At 36.7% G+C, this 21,199-nt stretch overlaps 1 protein-coding gene across 7 annotated transcripts in view; it reads right to left on the bottom strand.

The window, feature by feature from the left end:
• EMCN (endomucin) overlaps positions 1–21,199 on the bottom strand; it is a 174,790-nt gene that overhangs the window by 71,004 nt on the left and 82,587 nt on the right. For all 7 annotated transcript variants that reach the window (XM_078148956.1, XM_078148958.1, XM_078148955.1 and 4 more), the window contains exons 4-5: positions 18,064–18,138; positions 15,277–15,393 (exon numbers count right to left, since the gene is read on the bottom strand). In XM_078148956.1, the coding sequence (XP_078005082.1) occupies positions 15,277–15,393; positions 18,064–18,138 (192 nt within the window). The remainder of the gene's footprint in view (positions 1–15,276; positions 15,394–18,063; positions 18,139–21,199) is intronic.

Raw genomic sequence — 21,199 nt, 5'->3', positions numbered from 1 at the left:
GAGAGAGAGAGAAGAGAGAGAGAGAGAGAGAGAGAGAGAGAGAGAGAGAGAGAGAGAAAGAGAGAGAGAGGTGAGATGGGTGCTGGAACAGTTGAGGCCATTGTCCTATATGGGTGACTCAAACCTTAGCTAAAATTTATATCCCCCCCCAAGTAATTAATTGGGCTCCCATTAGTACAAAATTCCAGCATACACTTTTGTACCAGTAGAGGATTATACTGTTACACTGTCCCCTCCCCAACACAACTAGGTAATTCAAGTGCCATCCTATTCAGATCCCACGTGAATGATTCAGAATAACCCCAAAACAGTAATTGATTTCTCACAATCTCTACTCCAAAGTGTAACTTCTTCAGTAGATGCCATTTAATTTGACTTACAGTGAAAAGGGCTCTGATGCAGAGAAGGAGAAAATTGGAAGAGCGAGGGGTTTTGGGGGAGAGATTATGAGTTCTGTTTTGTGTATGTTGGGTTTGAGGTGTCTATGTGATATTTGGCTTGAGGTAGCCAAAAGACAGACCTGTAGCTGAGGAGAGAAACTAGGACCATGTATATGTATATGTATAGAATGTGTATATGTATATGTATATGTATATGTATATGTATATGTATATGTATATGTATATGTATATGTATATGTATATGTATATGTATATGTATATGTATATGTATATGTATATGTATATGTATATGTATACGTATATGTATATGTATATGTATACGTATACGTATACGTATAGAATGTGTATATGTATATGTATATGTATATGTATATGTATATGTATATGTATATGTATATGTATATGTATATGTATATGTATATGTATATGTATATGTATATGTATGTATATATGTGTACCCACACAGAGATCTGGGAATTATCAGCATAAAAGTAATAATTCAGCTAATGAGATCATGCTATATATAAATATATAATATAAATATATAAACATGCTATATATAAAGACGCAAGAAAAGAAGGCCCAGATCAGGGCCTTGTGGAACAGCCATGGTTGCTGGCTGTAACACTGATGAAGATCCAGCAAAGGTTCTTTTTGAGAAGAAACAATCAGATAGATGGAAAGGATAGTTATAAAAACCCATAGAGAAGATGGTACATAGGAGGAGAAATTGATCAACAGTTTCAAATGCTGAAGAGAGGTCAAGAAGGATAAGAATTTAGAAAAATAACCATAAGATCTGGCAAATAAAAGGCCAATGGTAACTCTAAAGAGGTAATTCTCAGTTGAACGATAAAGGTGGAAGTCAGATTTTAGGAGGTTTAGAACAGAGATGGAAGAGGAAGTGGAAGCACCAGTTGTAGGTGGCTTTCTTCAGGAATTTACCTGGTAAGGAGAGAAGAGGTATCAGATAATAGCTAGTGAGTATGGTAGAATCAATCAAAGGTTTTTTGATATTGGGGAAGATTTTAGAATTTTGGTAGCAGTAAAGAAGCTATTGGATTGGGAGATATTGAAGATTAAGAAGAGTGGGGATGATCATGGATGGTGATGGGGATGATTTGGTAGAGAAGATGGGAGATGATGCTCTAAAGATGCAGGCTGAGGGGTATATGTCTCTTATTTAATTACACAACCACAACCCTAGTTCAGACCTTTATTACTTCTTGTATGGACTATTACAATAGCCTTCTAATTAGTTTGCTTGTCTCATATCTTTCCCCATTCCAAACCATCCTCTACTCAGCCACCTAAGCCACTTTATAAAAATACATAAAGCATAGTTCAGCCCATGCCACCACCAACTCACTAAATGACAGCAACTCCATGACTGCAGAACCAAATGTAAAGTCCTTTGTTCATCATCATCATCATCATCATCATCATCATCATCATCATCGTCATCATCACAGCTAACATTTACAAAGTGTATTGAGGTTTGCAAAGCACTTTACAAATATTATCTCATTTTACTCCCACAACAACTCTGAAAGGCTGGTGCTATTTTTATTATCATTTTACGAATGATGAAACTGAGGTAAACAAAAGCAATGTTACTTTCCCATGGACACACGCTAGTAAGTGTCTGAGATAGCACCTGAATTCAGGTTTTCCTGAATACACAATCCATATTCTATCTATTGCACCACTTGGCTGCTTCATCACTTGGATCTGTCCCACCTTTGTGGTTTTCTACTTTACTTCCATCCATTTACTCTACTATCCAGATTAACTGGCCTACTCATTGTTCCTCCTTAAACATGGTACCCCATTTCCCTTCTCGGGGACTTAGCAGTAGCTATTCCCCAGGCCTGGAATATTCCCTTTGCTCTTCATTCTTGGTTTCTCTGGCTTCCCTTAAGGCTCAGTTCAAATTCCAGTCTTTTAATAGGAGGCCCAACTACCATTTCCTCCCCGATATTACCTTTTATCCTCTGTGTATATATCATGTATGTACTGAGACAATTGTGAGAATTGAGTGAACCACACTGACTCCTTCTTGTGACTCAATACTGAATCTAGCTCAGTTCTCTTTCTATTCAATTATGGGTCAAGTCCAATTTCTGTCTTGTAAGAAAACTTTAATTACAGGAATTGTGAGAAAACTTTCTTACACTGTTTGATCCTAGCCCTGTGCAGGTGGAAAGCTGGACCACTTCTACCTGTTGCTTAGAGACCCTTATCTAAGGACCTAGCTCATAACAACCAGAAACCCAATCAGATCTGAGATTGACGTAAGGAGTTTTCTCACAATTATGCAACTCCAACAACTCACATGTCTTATCTGGAAATCTTATCTGGAAATTGGCCCTGAACTAGTCAATCAGTTATTGTTGCTTTGTTCCTTTGATGGAATACAAGAGTTTGTGGGAGTAAAACATGTTTCCCCCCTGATTTCATGGATTTATACCTGTCTATTCTCCCCACTTCCAACTCAGCTCCTAATCTTTCCTCCAATTAGAAATCTGCTTACCTAATTATCCATTCTGTATTGTATTATTATTATCTTTTAATGTATAAATATTTATCTTTCCTTCTTTGGGGGGTCCAGTACCAAGCTGAGGAGGCCTGGTCCTGATTTGTTGTGCAATTGGCATGCATTGCTTAATAAATTAATAATGCTCAGAGGCTCAAATATTTGTTTCCTCAGTATTTCAGATTTCATCCACCACAATACCTAGCTCTTACATGATGTTTCCAACATTTGGATGTGGGCTCCTTGAATGTAGGGGTGGTTATTATCTTCCTTTACATCCTCAGTGCTGATTAAAGTATGTAATACATAGAAAACAAGAAATGTTTGTTGCTTTGTTCAAATAATTAATTTTGAAATTAATTTTTATTTGCCTTTTCTTGTGTCCTCTAAGTCAGCGGTGTCAAGTTCAAACAGAATGCTGGTCACTAAACTATATATAAGGATTCCTGTGGACCTCATATTGACTTAGAAGACTATATAATGACATTATCTATATCCTATTGTTTTTTCATTTACTGTGTTAAATGTTTCATAATTATATTTTAATCTGATTTAGGCTTTACTTGGTGTGTTGAGGGCTATAATGTGACCCAGGGGGCTGTGTGTTTGGTAACTCTGTCATCTTCCAAAAGTCACAATTTTGTTTCCTCCTTGTTTATTCCCTTAATTTATTTCCCCCCCATCTTACAGTAATAGTTAGCATTTCTAGGATTATATTAAATGATAGTGGTGACAACAAAAATCCTTGCTTAGCTCCTGATATTATTAGAAAGGCCTATAACATTTGCCCATTACAGATCACTCTAGTGTTTGGTTTTATGTAGATACTATTTATTATACTAAAGATTATGTGTGTGTGTATATATATATATATATATATGTATATATATACATACATATATATACACTATTTACTGTAGTATATTCTTGTTATATTATGTAACCAAAAAAGGTACTATAAGTAATAAACACTAAATAATAAAATAATCTGCTTGAAACTCCTAATGCAAGGGAATGCATTATAGCAACTATTATGAAGCCCATTGAATGATTACTGAACAATGAAAAAAATAGTGAATGGTTCAGAAAACCAATAAAAGATATTTCATAGAAAAATGGAGCAAATTAAGATAGAAATTAGAATTCTTTTTTTTTTGCTATTTTTAGGCAATGGGGTTAAGTGACTTGCCCAGGGTCACACAGCTAGTAAGTATTATGTGTCTGAGGCCAGATTTGAACTCAGGTCTTCCTGAATCCAGGGCCGGTGCTCTATCCACTGTGCCAGCTAGCTGCCCCAGAAATTAGATTCTTGAAGAATATAAAAGACAAACAAGTAAGGAGAAAATTTTAAAATTATGACAATCTCTTCAGAACAGTAAATTCTATTAAAAGAATAGCAGTCTCAGTCAAGAAGATTGAGGTAGAAAAAATTAACAGAATGAATTTGAAAGATATAAAGATAAAAAGAAAACATGAGATTTCAATAAGCCAAAGCTATTGAACTTGAAGATCAAATTACTCAGAGACAGTCTGAGAATCATAAATCTTACAGAAAACACAACTAAACAAAAATCCTAAATACTATACTTTGAGTGATTATGGAAGAAAATTGTATAGAAGTAGTAGAAATAGAAAGCAAAGTATATAATTGATAAAATCCACAAGTTCTTAGCAGAGAGAAATCCCCAATTTAGCTCTATCAGTACCACTGTGGTCAGTCTTCAGATGTCTGCCTCACCCTCCACCCTCCCCACCCCCATCCTACCTCACCCCAGCCTAGGACTGTGTCTACACAGAAAATTAGATAGGAAGCATATGTTGGTGGTGGTCATTATTGTTGTAAAGGTAACATGGGATCAGTCAGCACTGTGGTTGATTTCATTCTACTTGATTAGTAATTCTTTTCCCTACTGCAGTTCTCAGATTCCTCAGAGTCACCTTGGGGGAGCAATAGCAGTATCCAATATGCTCTAAACTGTATTCACAATGAACTTTGCTTTACAGATTCATGAAACTAATTATCTGATTCTCCCCCTGATTTCCATTCAGAGCTTCCATTATATCTCTAATTGGATGATAGATGGGAAAATGTGCTTTATAACTTATTTATGCTTTTTGAGATTTCATCCTTCTGAAGTTCAAATCCCTTTACTCCTTGTAAAATATGACTTCCTGATTGTAATGGGGGGGACACCCCCAGAAAATATTTTTGGAGTTCTAATGACTTATAAAATGTTTTATGAGTTAACTGTAAACAAATGAGTAACACACAAGTTATATTTTCCCTAAAATACATGGATGAAAATAGAGAAATGAAAAGAAGATGAACTTTGCATACTTGTAAACTGGCTCTGGGTTTCAAGTACACCCAGCAAATACAAACTGTGGTAAGTCTCGCTCATCCTCCATTTAGTCATGTGTCTGGAACAAGGGAAACAGACTGCTTCCATTAACTCTGTGATCTTTCCACATCAAAATGTCTGCACCCTTGTTTGTGGAAAATAAGAACTAACTGCAATTAACCCCAAAGTTTAAACCAAATGTGTTTGGGGTTTAAGGCAACTTATGGAAAGAGGATAATTAGGGATGGTCAGGCATTTGGAAAATGCATAGTGTTCTTTCTCTACTGAATCAGAAAGACCTTAATCTTAATTTCCTCTTTCTCCCTCCCTCCCCATTGTTCTTCCTCTTTCACTAATATGCTTTGTAGGATACTATAAAAGGAAGGATGAGAAATGGGCTCAAGAACTGGGCTCTGCAACAAGAAATAAACTTTTCTCTTTAGAGAAATCATTTTGCCCCATTCTGTTTTCATTCAGAAAGCAATGAAACAGGCATTTCTAGTTAGAGACAACATGAACATCTGCATATGGAGCTGGACTCAGCATCCCCCTAGTGTTTTAAATGGAAGCAGCCCCAGCTGCCCTGTTGTTGTTGTTGTTGTTTTTTCTTTTACTCCAGCTCTTTGTTTTCTGCCATTTCTCTCTTTCTTGACTTCATCTGTTCTACTGGGACTAGGTCAACACTAGTTCCAAATGGCCTTTCAGACACTGCTCTCCTATCTCCATGAAAAATTAGGAGAGCACAGCACAGACATAGATCTTCTACCTGGAAAGGGATCATTTCTGAATTTCTAGGTGGATGTCTGTCTACTGGGTGGTGATTTTAAATGTGGAATGGGAATCAAAGCTGAGTCAGTGGATCTTTTTCCAAAAGGCAGAGCCCAGATGGCATTTGACCAATACAAATTACTATCAACTAGAGTTTCATAGGATCCAGGTAAAACTACCAGAGATTTCCAAGAATTGTCAAGGCTCTACAGCCTTATTAAAAATGAAGTTTTATAAAGGATTGCTTTAGAGCTGACAATCTACAGAGGAACAAGGATAACTGATTGCTGGTTTATTTTCCCCTGAATTTTTAATGTGGGCACAATGGATTGTGCGTTAAAGTATGCTTAATGCTTACTGGCCTGTGGTGGTTACATACAGGATTCACTTTCATAAGCCTCCATACAGTCCACTAATTTCTCTTTGTCATTGGTATGCTGCTCCTTTCTAGATGTGTCTAGACTCTGGTACAGTCAGAAACTCTGAAGTACCTTCTTGAATATTTTATGTTTGTGGGAGCCCAACAAAAACCGGCCTGCTGTGACAGATGAAACACTACATTTAGATTGATACAGTGAAGCAAGTGAGTAAAGGCCAGGAGTTGGGTTGATTCCTTTATAATTATTGTGGTACAATAGAAATAATAACAATTACAGTAATAATAGTAATATTTATGTGAAACTTTAAGGTTTGCAAATTATTGTACATACGTTATATAATTTGGGTCTCATAATAATCCTGTAAAGTAGGCAGCAAGGATACTGGGTTGGGAATTAGAAGAACTAGGTTCAAATGCTGCTTGTGACACTTGTCACCTTTGTGACCTTGGCTAGTCATTTCAACTATATTGACTTCAATTTCTTCAACCTCAAAATGAATTGGTCATACTTGGTGGCTTTGAAGGTTCTTTCCATTTCTATAATCTATGGTTAATAATTTGAGAATAACTCTAAAAGTTGATCATTTCAGTTTATTCTTAAGAGAAGCTCTAGGGTGAAGGGACTAGACTGGTGATTTTATAAAACTTAAGCTTTTGAGATGGAAAAGGGGAATTAAAGTTCTTCATGTCATATCAGAACTACTGAAATGAAGTCTTTTCACTTAACAATTGTGGTCTTTCCCCAAGTAAACCAAGGAAATGCACCTTGGGGAGAAGATACTAGGTAAAGGAAGTGACTTTCTTTTCAGCCATGAAAATAGGTCTGAATAGATTTGAAGAAAATGTTTCATTTTATATATCAGTAGAACCAACTCCCAGTTCTAACAGAAAGATAACATCTAGCATCCCATTTCTGAGTCATCTCTCACTTGTATCAGTTGAATCCTTTTCCTTATTAAAAACACACACACGGGGGGCAGCTAGATGGCACAGTGGATACAGCACCGGCCCTGAAGTCAGGAGGACCTGAGTTCAAATCTGTTATTAGCTGTGTGACCCTGGGCAAGTCACTTAACCCCAATTGCCTAAAAAAATAAATAAATAAAAATAAAAAAAATAAAAACACACTCACACATAAGCATTTATTTTCTCTCCTTCCTACTACCCTCTCCTCTATGCATTGACCAGCATCAAAAGAAAAATAAAATTCCCATAGCAAATGTGCACAGTTAAGCAAATCTATGTCTTGTTCTGTATTTTATGTCCATCCCCTTTCTGTCATGAGACAGAGAGTGCTTTTTTCCCCCAGTCCTCTGGAATTGTGGTTGATCACTGCATTGATCAGAGTTCTGAAGCCTCACTTTTCATTATAGTCAGGCAATCAGTGCTTCAGTTGAACAAGCATTGGTCTTAAGATTAGAACCCCTGGATTTGAGTCTCATCTTTGGTACTTACTAGCACTGTACTTCCTTCTCTAAAGCAAGTCTCTCCTTCTCTAAGCCTGAGTTTCCTGATCTGTAAAATGGGCATAATGCAAATGTCATAGGGTTATCAGGGGGAAAGTACTTCTCAACCCTTAAAGGTATAGAAAAAAATGTGAGTTATTATTTTGATTACTTCTTCCGCACAAGTTCTTCCTTTTAAGCCTGGGTCATTCAAGATTGGTGTCTGCCTGAGAACAGAAATTCCTCAATGTCTGCCTACCTACTTGGGTCCCTGATACCACTGAAATGGCTTAAATGTCTCTGCAACTAGTTATACATGTGTCTTTCCCTTGTTTATTTTCTCGCATATAATAATTAAATTGAATTTATTGTAGAATTGATTGTAGGAGAGGACATTGGGACAGAAGTAAGTGGCAAAGCCACTGGACTTTTCTGGAATTCAGAATTTCATATGCTAAGCAGGGGTGATAATACCTGTCCTACCCAACTTCTAAGACTGCCCTGAGGATAAAGTGAGATTTGTCAATTCCTAAGCAAGAACCATGACTTTTACTTTCCCTGCAACCTTCCTCACAATGGTTGACAATGGTGAATGCTCAATAAATGTTGTTGAATAATATATTTTCTTTTTGAATTTTTGTGCTCTAAATCACTATTGATGAGAGAAATGCAAATTAAAACAACTCTGAGCTACACCCTCACATCTGTCAGATTGGCTAATACTACGCAAAAGGAAAACGACAAATGTTGGAGGGGATGTGGGAAAATTAAAACATTAATATAATAACGTGAAGTAGTATACTGATTCAACCATTCTGGAGAATAATGTGGAACTATGCACGAAGGGCTAGAAAACCATGCAAACCTTTTGACCAAGCAATATCACTACTAGGTCTACTAAGAGATAAAAAACAAAAATGAAAAGACCTATGCATACAAAAATACGTATAGCAGCTCTTTTAGTGGTGGCAAAGAATTGGAAATTGAGGAGATTTCCATCAATTGGGGAATGGCTGAATAAGTTGTTGTATGTGATTTTGATGCAATACTATTGCACTTTAAGAAATTATAAGCAGAATGCTCTCAGAAAAAAAGTGGAAAGATTTACAAAAACTGATGCCGAGTGAAATGAGCAGAACCAGGAGAACATTGTACATGGTAACAGCACTATCGTACAATGATCTGCTATGAATAATTTAGCTATTATCATCAATACAACGATTGAAGAAAATCCTTAAGGTGCTCTCCATCTCCAGAGAAAGAACTGGTAAAGCCTGAATGCGGATCAAAGATACCTTTTCTTTACTTTATTTTTCTGGGAGATTTTTTGTATGTGTTTTCTTTCACATAATGACTTATACGGAAATGTGTTTTGTGTGACTACACATGTATAACCTATGTCAAATTCTTTGCCTTCTCAATGTGGGGGGGAGGGAGGGCGAGAATTTGGAATTCAAAGTTTAAAAAAAAAGCCTGTTAAATTGTCTTTAGACATTTAGAATTGGGAAAAATAAAATATTAAATAAGATTTTTAAAAGTGAATTTTTGAACTTAATTCTCATTGAATCACTAAACTAGTAGTGATCCAAATTTAGGGGTTTGAACATAAGATGTTTTCTAGCAACCCAATGTCTTCTTCCCCCAATCACTTCCACACAGGTTCTATGTCACACTATTAAAATGTAATCTTCTTGAGGAGAAGAATTTACTTTGCATTTGGATTGCTAGTAGCCCACATACCTCCCAGCATATAGTAGGTGCTTAATCATTGCTTGTTTATGCATTCATCCAAAACGAACCCTGTTGTACCTGTTCATAGGAAATATAATCTAGTGAACATGGGGGAAGGGGACACATATTATTTTAAAATGCTAGATTAGCTGCATTTAAATAAGTCCACCGATGATCTTAAGGTTGAACTAAGCCATTCACTCTCCTGAAACCTCTTTATAGATGGAAGCTATTATTTTAAAGTATAATAAATAGCACCCAATCCATAGGTAAGTACATAATAATACTTATGCAATATAATTAATAGAATTTGGAGTGTAATCAAGACATTTATATATAGTGTATATGTATATATATAATTTAAATGTGTTGTTTTAAATAGTGTTTATATTTTATGTAAAGTATTAATATTTGATATTTATATTATATATAGATCCTTTTCAGATATTCAAAAGCTCTGGTATTGATAGAGCATCACTGACTAGAGAATGCACTGTTAGTTGGTGCTTTGCAATGAGTCATTAATTCATGCAAAAACTCTATATGGTAGATGTGGTTTTCATGCCAATGACATTGATGCCATTTTTTCCTCCACTATGGTTGTCACCTCCATCCTAGGAGCTTAAATGTCATTTAAACTCTTTCCAAATACAGTTTTCTAGGAAGTATGGAGCAGTTCTCATAAACTATAACTGAAAGATCAGTGGACTTAGAGTCAAGAGACCTACATTCTAGTCCTATAATGGAGAGTGATGAATTTGGAGTCATAGGACCTAGGTTTAAATATTGGCCCAGCTAGGTGGATAGTGGATAGAACAATGGACTTGGAGGCAGGAATATCTTCATTCAAATTCTACATTAGAACCTTGCTACATGAGTGATCCTGGATGTGAACCCTTATGTGCCTCTGTTTCCTCATCTGTAAGATGAAGGGGTTAAATTTGCTGACTTCTAAGGTCCCTTTCAGCTCTATATCCATGATCATATTATTTTATGACCAGTGTGATCTTGGAAAAGTCAAGTATTTTGATCTCCTGATTTCCTTAGCTGTAAAATGAAGAGCTGGATTATGTGATATTTAAGATCCCTGTCACCTGTAGATTTATTAGTCTCTGACTGAATGTCCTCTAAGTTACCTTATATCTCTGTGATTCTCTGAACCTTTGATCTTCAGAACAAGAAAACAAAAATGACAAAACAGAACATACATAGGCAAATAATAAAGGTATAAAGACTGGTTTGTTGTTCATTCATTTTTCAGTCATGTCTGACTTTGTGACCCTATTTGGGGTTTTCTTAGCAAAGATATTGGAGTGGTTTACCATTTTCTTCTCCATCTCATTTTGCAAATGAGCAAATTGAGGCAAACAAGGTTAAATGACTTGCCCATGGCCACACAGCTAGTAAGTGTTGGAGGGCAGATTTGAACTCAGGAGGTCTTCCTGATTCCAGGCCTGACACTCTATTCACTATGCCATAGACTAACCATGCTGCCCTCACCATCTAGTTACCCTGTAAAGACTGGAGGCAGGCCAAATCAGAGGTATTTGGACTTCTTTAGGATACATCCTTTTGCTCTGCTTTTCCTTATTTCTTCCTCATGAAGAAAAATAAGTACACACACAATACAAATTTCAAACTTTCAAATGGGCATTTCCTGTATGCAAGAAGTGACTCACATGGTTGACTTTCTTAAACACACAATGCCTCCATCTGGCACATATTGTCTAAGAAACCATCATCCAGATGTTTAGAGGAGGGATAAATCTACAGATGGTTTGCAGTAAGACAAACACAAAGAGTAGCCCCCTGCTACCACTAGATTTAAACATCTTAACTCTTTAATGTTGTCCTCTTGGACATGTGAGAGAGGCAACTGTAGCATAATATTAAAATTAATGGCAAACATTTATTGAAAAGCACTTTACATATATCTCATCTGATTCTCACAACAACCCTGGGAGATAGGTGCTATTATTATCCTCACTTTACCAAAAAGGAAACTGAGGCAGACAGAAGTTAAGTAACTTACACAGGATCATACAGCTAGTGTTTGAGGTGGGATTCAAACTGAGGTCTTTCTGACTCCATATCTATTGCTTTCTCCACTTAACTGTTGAGCTAGTCAATAATCTGAGAAGGCTTCCAATTTGATCATTTTAGAAGTGAACTTTATGGTACTGGTACCCTGAAGTTGAGTCCATGATCATCAGTGAGAACATTGAAGGCAAAACCAGATATACTGGGGGATATCTGCCTGGGAAAGAGTTACATATATGTTGTTTCTCCCAATGGGACATGAGCTACATGTGATGGCCTGTTTTTTTTTTGTCTTTGTATCTCTAGCACCTAGTACAATACCTGGCACACAGTTGCATGAGGATCTGAATGGCTTGACAAGATGGCAGGCAGCAAAGGAGAATAGTAACTATATCTTCTCTTGTGTCTTGCCAGGAAATCTGCAGGTTATTCAGGGATTACATTTTTTTTTTCAGTTTTTAAGGAATGGTTCTATGTGGGCATTTGTTTCTAAGCTACTTGAAAGGTAACTATTTTAAACTATGTCACAGAGCTACATATGTGTGGTTGACCTCAACTAGACCACTTACATGCATGTTGGTAAATGATTCAACATAAAATGAAGAGTCATCATGACTCAGGAAGCTGACTCCACTCACTTCTGAATGAATGGTCACTTAAAGCAGCCAGGCTTTGCTCTATTTGGGATATTTTCCTTTCCCTTTTGGCATCTTTTCTTGTCCTTAAGTTCATGAGTCTAAGATTTGACTTTTTACCTCAAGAGTTTTGCCCCAGTCTCTGAAAAGATGAGGCTCTTTTCATCAAGGCAAACTTGTGCTCTTGATCTCAGAATAGATTGTGGATTTAGAGCTGAGTAGGACCTTAGAGGTCATAGGATGATAAATCTTGAGATGGAAGGAACCTTGGAGATCATCTAATCCAACTCTTTCATTTATGGATGAGGAAACTGAAGCACAGAGAGGTTGCATCACCTACCCCAGGTCCATAATGAGTAGGAAAGCTGAGATTTAAATCTAGTCCCTTGATGCCAATCTCACATACTTTCTATTGCATCATGATGCCTCTTTTCTATGTCTTCTCATCTCCTCAAGGAGATTTTCACTTTTATACTGTCCCACTCTATTTTCATTTTTTCCTTATGCTTCAGATCCTTCTTTATTGCCAACAAATGTGCTTGGGTATCTCCCGTCCTTTAAAAACTTAAAACACACACACACACACACACACACACACACACACACACACGCACGCACACACACACACACACACACACACACACACACAAACAAACAAACAAAACTCCTTTACTCACCTTTGGGCATCCCCTCAAGCTATCAGTATTTATTGTTGTTGTTGTTTGTTATGGTATATTCTCTCCTCACCAGTACACTCGTAGAATCTTCGGCTTCCATAACTTTCCAGCTCAGGTGCCGCTTCCTACATGAAACCTTTCTTGATTCCCCTACTCATTAGCGCTCTTTTCTATTCTCAATTATCTTGTATTTAGAGGCACCTCAAGTAAGGAAGATCTGAGTTTGAATCCAGTCTCAAACATTTCCTCAAATGCTTGATCTTAGGCAGGTCATTTAACCTCTGTCTGTTTCAATTTTCCCAATTTTAGAACGGGGCTACTAATAGCACCGATCTCTCAGGGTTATGGTGAGGGATTAAATGAGATATTTGTAAAACACTTAGCCCAGTGCCTGTCACATAGTAGGTGCAGTATAAAAGCCAGCCATTATTATTATCTTTACTATTATTAATGTTTATATCACCTATACCTCTCTCATTAGATTGCAAGCTTCTTAAGGAAAAGAATTGTATTTTCCTTTTTGTTTTTGTATTACCCTCGGTGCTGTCCTGAACAGAAAAAAGGAACTTCCTTATCTGTGAGTTCTTCTATCAAAGAAATCATAGGTAAACTTCCCATCCCTTTGTTTCTCCAATGTCTAATACAGTGAGGAGAACATAATAGGTACTTAAATTTTTTTAAATGCATGGATGATAGCCCCCACTAGGAAGCTGGTCAAATTCTTGTAATGTGAGGCACCGTTTCTGGGGATGACAGGATCCAGATGCTTTCTGCCTAGTTTAAAAAAGCACATGAAGTGTGTGCTAGCCTATGACCTTTGACTAAATGCCCAGTTGTTTCTGGAAGTTAGTCTGAGTTAAACTAAATTTCTTCAACCCAGCCATTTATTTCCTCATGCTGCCTGGAGTTGTTACAGACCTTTCTACCTGCTGGCAACCACAAATCCAATGTCATTAGATACAGAGTACAAATCATTCCTTAGTTGAGTCCTGAGACAATGAGCTAGAGCTTTTTAGAAGTTACCTGTTATTAATGGATACTCTGAAGTTGAAAATTATAGACTCATACTGTCTCCAAGATGGTTGAGCCCTTTTCTGATAGGGAAATCCTCTCCATAGCATCTAACTATACATATACCCTAAAAATGTTGGTAAAATTTTCTGGGGGCAAGATGAAGTTTAGATGGCTAAAGGTGCCTTGAAGACAGAGCTAGAATATAAATAAAATCCTCCTGATCTAGAGCCTGCATGCGATGGCTTAGATGTCTTTGCACTTCACATTTCCCTATAGAGGAGTCATCTAGAAAAAATCACTAGATGAATCTGAGGTCAAAGTGGGTAAAGAATCAATCAGCTAAAATATATTAAGTGCCATCTTCATGCTAGAGTCTGGAGAGGCAAAGACAAAAAGGAGGCAACACCCTCCCTTAAAGAACTTACATTCTGCTAGGGGAAGTAACAAGTTCATAAAAAAATTCATTTGTATGTATATGTATATATGCTGCATGTGTACATGCATATTTCTCTATATATGTACATAAACACATACATATACAGTGTGTTAACATATACAATATACATACTGAGATAGAGAGATAGGAATAGGTAGGTAGATAGATACATCAATAGCAATAGATAGATTGATCAATAGATCTCAATACATAGTGATTGACAGGGCAGGGTAATGAACATTAACAACCTGGGTAATCAAAAGTCTCTTCAAAGCATTGGCCTTTCAACTGTGTCTTGAAGGGAGCTAATGATTCCAAGAGACAGAACCCAGGGGAGAATTCCAGATACAGGGTGTATTTCTTGGACAAAGGTATAGAGATGGGTGATAGCATGTTATATGCAGGGAGTGACAAATAGGCCAGTTTGTCTAAAGCTTAGACTACGTTGGGGGAGTAAGAAGCAGTTAACCTAAAAAACATATGCAGTGTGCAGATTGTGAAGGTTTTAAATTCTGGGAACAGTGGAGTTTACATTTTAACCCAAAGGGAGCCATTGAAACTTCTTGAGCAGAGCAGTGACATGGTCAGACCTGCTCTTTGTGAATGTTAATTTTGAACTTCATTCCTTTTTGTTCATTCATAGGATGACATGGGTTCTAGTCTGTATGGACAATAGTAATTCTGGAAGCCCTGTTCCCCTACCTTCTGAAAGTTTTCTCTTCTAGTCTTTCAAAAAGATTTCAGAATTGTGGTTCATCACTGGAGCTATTCTGTCTGATACTAACATTAAGACTTCAGAGTTTATGCAGAAAAGTCTATATAGCTAGTCAGCCTCATAATTCAAAGTATCAACACACATTCCCATTACTTACCGCTCTTCTGGTTGCTTTCTGTGGTTGATGCAGCACTTGGAAATCGGTGATCAGAACCTTGTGGTTTTGCAGTGCTGGAAACATCAGTTGTACTTTCAGTTTGGGGGGTTTCTTTTTCTGTAAAGACAGTAAGCATCCTTTAATAATATTGCTAGAGGTTTTTTTATTAAGGTTAATATTAATAATCATCTTGGGTCAAAAGATGAAAATTTGAAAGTCTTCAATATGACATTTTGGTGGTAGCTAATCAATGACTAGTGCATTCGATTACTGGCAATTCTGGTTCATCTGCTCATTTTCACCAACTTGACCACAAGGGCATTTGAAAAATCAGACATCTTGGCAGCCAGATTGGTTCCAAAGCCTGTGCTGTGTTTCTGGATTACATTTATAGCTCTAGGGTCCTTAAAATTCTCTGAGCTCAACCCCACTCATGTGACAGATGAAGAAATGGAAACCTAGAAAAGTTATGTGACTTGCCCAAGGTCATGCAGGCAATAATGAGTAGCAAAGCTGGCATTTGAACTGAAGAGTTTGATTCCAAATCTGTTTCCCTTTCCAAGTTTCAAGATTTTGAACTTTAGAGAATGGTCTTCCTATTGGCAAAAGAAAGCCAGGAGGAGAGCTTGTTGCTTTTCAGGAATGGAAGAGAAGATGACCTCAAGTTTAGACATGTTGAGTTTGAGGTGGCTGAAGGGCTAAGTAGGACATCTTTTTCAGTGGTTGATGAGATAAGGAAAAACTAGTAAGGCTGAAGTGGGGAGGAGAACTGGAGGAGAACTTTGTGGAGTAATTGACAGTGCTGTCAAAGTCTATAGAGAGAGTAACTGAAGAAGACTAGGATGGAAGGTGTAGCAGGGTGCCTGGCACACAAGAAATGCTTAATCCACATAGTGAATGTTCTATCCATGCCTCATTTCTCTCCCAGCTCCATTCTTGATGCTCCAGTTTTTCAAATCCTCTTTCACTTCTAGTTCCCTTTTTTGTGTTGTTTTCCTCCATTAGAATGTAAGCTCCTTGAGGGCAGGGCTACTATTTTTTATTGTATTTGTATAAAGCTTCTGCTTACCTTCCTATCATCCATCCATCTATCCATTTATCATCTATATCTATCTATCTATCTATATATCTATCTATCTATCTATCTATCTATCTATCTATCCATTTACCTATCTAATCTATCTATCTAGATAGACAAAAGAGTCAAAATATGGTGCCTGCCTTCAAGGAGTTTGCAATCTAATAAGGAAAGCAAACAACTATATACAAAGAGAGCTATATACAGGATCAATAGGAAATAATAATTATCAGAGGGAAGAATATAGAATAAATGGGATTAAGAATTTATCTAGCTTATTTCAGTCTAATCTTATAATCTATCTACCTATGTATCTACCTATCTACCTATGTATCTACCTATCTACCTACCTATCTGCAGGATTTTTACTTTTCTATAAGAAGCAAAGCCAGGACAAAGCATGTGTTTGTCCTAGCCAAGGTTATTCCCTCCAAATGCTAGTTTTGTATTCACCCTGAATGTATCTTATATATACACTTATATATGTGCATGCTGTCTTCCCCAATAGACTGTATGCTCTTGGGGCTCAGGTACTCTTTATATAAGCAGTACCTGGCACACAGCAAGTGGTTAATAGAGGTCTTTTGATTGATTGAATGAAAACCAAGAAACTGGTAGGAATGTCTCAGTATGGTTTGAAGAAATGGGGCACAAAGTGCAGGCACTGAACATTATGTACATTTATAGGAGAGCTGTTCAGTCTTTCAAGGCTTATTTACTTATACCTTATGTATACTTGTGATAAACATCATTTTCTTAGCTCTGAACATTTAGAGAAAAAAAAAAGCAAATTAAGCTGAGTACATTGGCAAATGTTTGAAATCTTTTCTACCAGAGAGACATTGAGGTTGATTGATCTCTTGAGCTTGACAGCTCTGAACTGCTGTGGGCTAAGCCAATCAAGTTCACACTAAGTTCAGCCAAAGGAGGGATGAAACAGAGTCCAGAAGCAGAGCAAGTCAAAGCTCCTGTGCCTGATCAGAGGCAACTGGGCCTGTGAAGTCCCTGCACTTCCAATTTGGGTGAGATAGGAAGACTCAGTCTAAAAAGGAAGACAAATAGGAAGGGAGGGAGAAAGAAAGAAAGAAAGAAAGAGAGAGAGAGAGAGAGAGAGAGAGAGAGAGAGAGAGAGAGAGAGAGAGAGAGAGAGAGAGAGAGAGAAGGGAGGGAGGGAAGGAGGGAGGAAGAAAGAAAGAAAGGAAGGAAGGAAGGAAGGAAGGAAGGAAGGAAGGAAGGAAGGAAAAAAGGAATAGAATGAGAAAGGAAAAGGAAGTGAAATGAAGGAAGGTTGGAAGAAAAAGCAAAATGGAAGGATGGAAGGAAAGAAGGAAGGAAGGCAGAAAATATATGACATGCCAGAGGGAAGCACAATCTAACAATAAGGGAGGATACAAAAAAATAAGCAACCAGACCCATCTGGGGCATAGCCATATGGGGCCATTTTGTGTAAGGGAAAACAGAGTTGCACACCTAAATAGTCATTAACTTAGTTGCAATTAGTATAAATTGATGTAGATATAAAAAGTTAAATTCTATTTAAGAAGTCAGTGAAGTATTAGTATATTTTAGAGATGTTTCTACCCAAGCTTGCTGAAACAAAGCCAATCTGATATTTAAAGGGTTAAGTTTCAGCTATCTAGAAAGGTTACTTTTACAGAACAGCTAGCTCATTCTCTATTGATGCTGGACAAATGAGGTATGCCACCCACCTGTCTTTGGCACTGCTGAGCTAGATGAAGACTTTGTAGAAATCATAGGCGTCGATGATGGTTCTTTGAGTGTTCCTGTTTGATGAGATAAATGACATTATTATTATTAACCACAGTTCTCATCATACCTGTCAAAAGAATAATCAAATGTAGGTGGAGATTGGGAGTGGGTGGGAGTCATTCTGCAGATGTGTTCTCTAAGCATTCAAATTACAGAGATTTTTCCCATTTCCTAGCACATTTCCCTAGTGAGTAGGAGCTCTGGGTAGCCACAGCACCGCTGGTTTTCTCAGCAATTGACTGCTTCACTTACATACCCACATTACTTGTATATTTTCTAACCATACTCTTTCATTATTTCACAGCAGACTCTTAGCTAAATAGTTGAAATACCACAAGGTATTTATCATCAAAGAGGCAGAAAATAATACAAATAGAGCATAAGGAAACACTTATTTTCCTGGGGGGATGTAAAATTCAACCCCTCGATTTTACAGAAGAAAACAGATTTTAAGTGACTTTCTGAGATAAAATAAGCAGTAGTCAGAATTTAAATCCAGCCTGACCGACCCCAGTCCAGTAATCTTTCCACTATAGTAATCACTTCTCAGCAATTACAATCACACTTATTAAAGGCCTAATAAATGCAAGTCAATCTACTCTATACAGTTTTTAAAAAAAGAAGGTTGGCTTGCTAGGGTCTAGAAATGATATGCATACTTCTCAGGATGAAAGAATTCTTAGAATTCAGCCAGCTCTTTGAGTTACAAAAGTAAAATGAGATGAATGTAAAAATGAACCAATAAAACCATCCAACTCTATCTTCGGGAAGGGACACTGGCAAATGTTTTTAATTCCTTACTCTGAAGAACTTCTACATGATTAGATAATGGGAGATAATTTGTTGCATAGTGGATAAAATGCTGGACTTGTAATCATGAAGACCTGGGCTCAAAGTTCACAATCGATATTTACTATAAGACCATGGACAGCTCAATTGCCTTTTCTAATGTTGCATTTCCTCTGTAAATTGCCATTAATAATACCTGTAATATATGCAGAACTGTTATGGGTTTCAAGTGATGTATTTTATAAAAAGTACTTCACAAACTTTAAAAGACCATGAATGTAATTTTATTATTAATTATTAACATTAATTTGTTAATATTGCTTTAAATTTGTAAAGATCAGACTGATTTTGGATAACATTATTCCAAAAGTAAAGTGTGAAGGTATGCTATCTTGAGAGCACAGCAAGTTATCACTGCTGACTGCTCCTAACAGAGCTGTTCAGAGATGCCCTTATTGAATCTATAGAAGATGAGCGTGCATTCCAACACTTTTATTCAATTAAAAAAAACTATTTTTTTTAACTACTTGGTCAGCTAGGTGGATCATTGTAGATGGATTCAGGAATATCTGAATTCAAGTCCAGCCTTAGATAGTGACCCATGACATAACACTGGGCAGCTCACTCAAACTATGTGCCTCAGATAATAATAGTGCCCACCTCCCAGGATTACTCAGAGTATCAAATGAGAAAATAATTATTTGTCACTTAGCATAGTGTCTCGCACATAGTAGATGCTTAACCAATGCTTATTTTCTTATTTTCCTTCTTTACTGTTACAAAATAACAGTAGCAGGGAAGTGACTTACCCCTCTACTGTTTCTAGTCAAACTCCATCAAACAGCAGGTTGACAAGGAAGAGATGATGATGGTGGTGGTGGTAATGATGATGACGATGATGGTGATGATGATGATGATGATGATGATAACATAACTTACACTTGCATGGCATTTGTATCTTTTTCTCATTTGATTCCTCTAAAAGTTTTTAAGACAGAGCTGAACAAATTGTACTGCATAATTGTGATGGAATATTACTGTACTATAAGAAATGATGAGCTCAATGATCTTAGAAAAACATGGAAAGATTTACATGAAATAATGAGAAGCAAAATGATTAGAACCAAGAGAACATTGTATACAGTAACAGCAACAGTTTAAAGAACAATTTTGCACAAGTAAGTTATTTTGACTATTATAAATACCCAAATTAACTATAAAGGACACATGAAGCAGGGTGCTATCTGCATCTGAACAAAGAGATGATAAATAAAAGTATGTATAGAATAATTTTACACTTACACGCATTTGTATCTAATAGTGGCCATCTCTAAGGTGGAGTAGGGGGAGGGAAGAAGAAAAAGGGAAAAACAAAAGTAATTTACATATAAACTTTGTTGTATATTTAAAAGGAATAGCAAGTTGTGCATAGTAGATTTGCAGTTTCATGTGCAATCATCTTTTTTTATTGTTCTATATTATGAAAATGCTTGTTTTAGTCCATAAATAAAAAAATAAAATAAATTTTAAAAAGAAAGTCTTTAAGACAGATGTTTTGCAAATAAGGAAACTAAGTTATAGATGAGTTAAATTACTTGTTGAAAATTCCACAGCTAGTAAGTGAAAGACATGAGCTCAGTTTTCTGACTACTTGTCTTCTATCCACTCAGGTGATACAAAGCATGTGATACTTATTCTTCATATTCAATATCTCTCTGTCTCTGAAGCACTTGCTTCCTTCTTTACCCTCAGTGGTGTCACTCTCTTCCTTGCATAGCAGCATGAAGTCTTGCTTTTCTCTAAGTATAGGAGTCCGTAAAAGAAAATCAGCTCAAATCCCATGGAGAAGCCAATGAGGTGATAATAATGGAGAAAATCCTTGGTTGGACTATGTGCCCTGATTTTTGGCCATATCAGAGCAAATCAATAGGCCACAAGGGTTGAACATTTCACATCTCTCTCATTGGGGAGCCTCTACCATTGGCAAGAAAAATACAAAACTAATGAATAAGTTTTGTGTTTCAAATAAAGATCAAAAGCTTTGGCAGTTACAAAAAAAGTATACCTTTGGATTGCAAATCAAGACAATCTGATTAGAAAGTCTTTGAAGAAAGGTCAGTGGGAAACCACAAGGTTCCATTTTTATAATCCCTTTCCTTCCTCCAAACATACATTGACTGGAGGAGTAACATTGTTGTGTTTTCAAAATTTCATTCCTATCCTTCCTGGATCAATATCTCCATGGAATGCTAGCTATGATTTCTCTGAATCCTTTGAATCAGATTT

The sequence above is a fragment of the Phascolarctos cinereus genome, unplaced genomic scaffold (genome assembly GCF_003287225.1).
Source record: "Phascolarctos cinereus isolate Bilbo 61053 unplaced genomic scaffold, phaCin_HiC Scaffold_9;HRSCAF=440, whole genome shotgun sequence".
Lineage (NCBI taxonomy): Eukaryota > Metazoa > Chordata > Mammalia > Diprotodontia > Phascolarctidae > Phascolarctos > Phascolarctos cinereus.
Note: the sequence above shows the minus strand (reverse complement) of the source record. Positions and strands in the feature narration are given on the sequence as shown.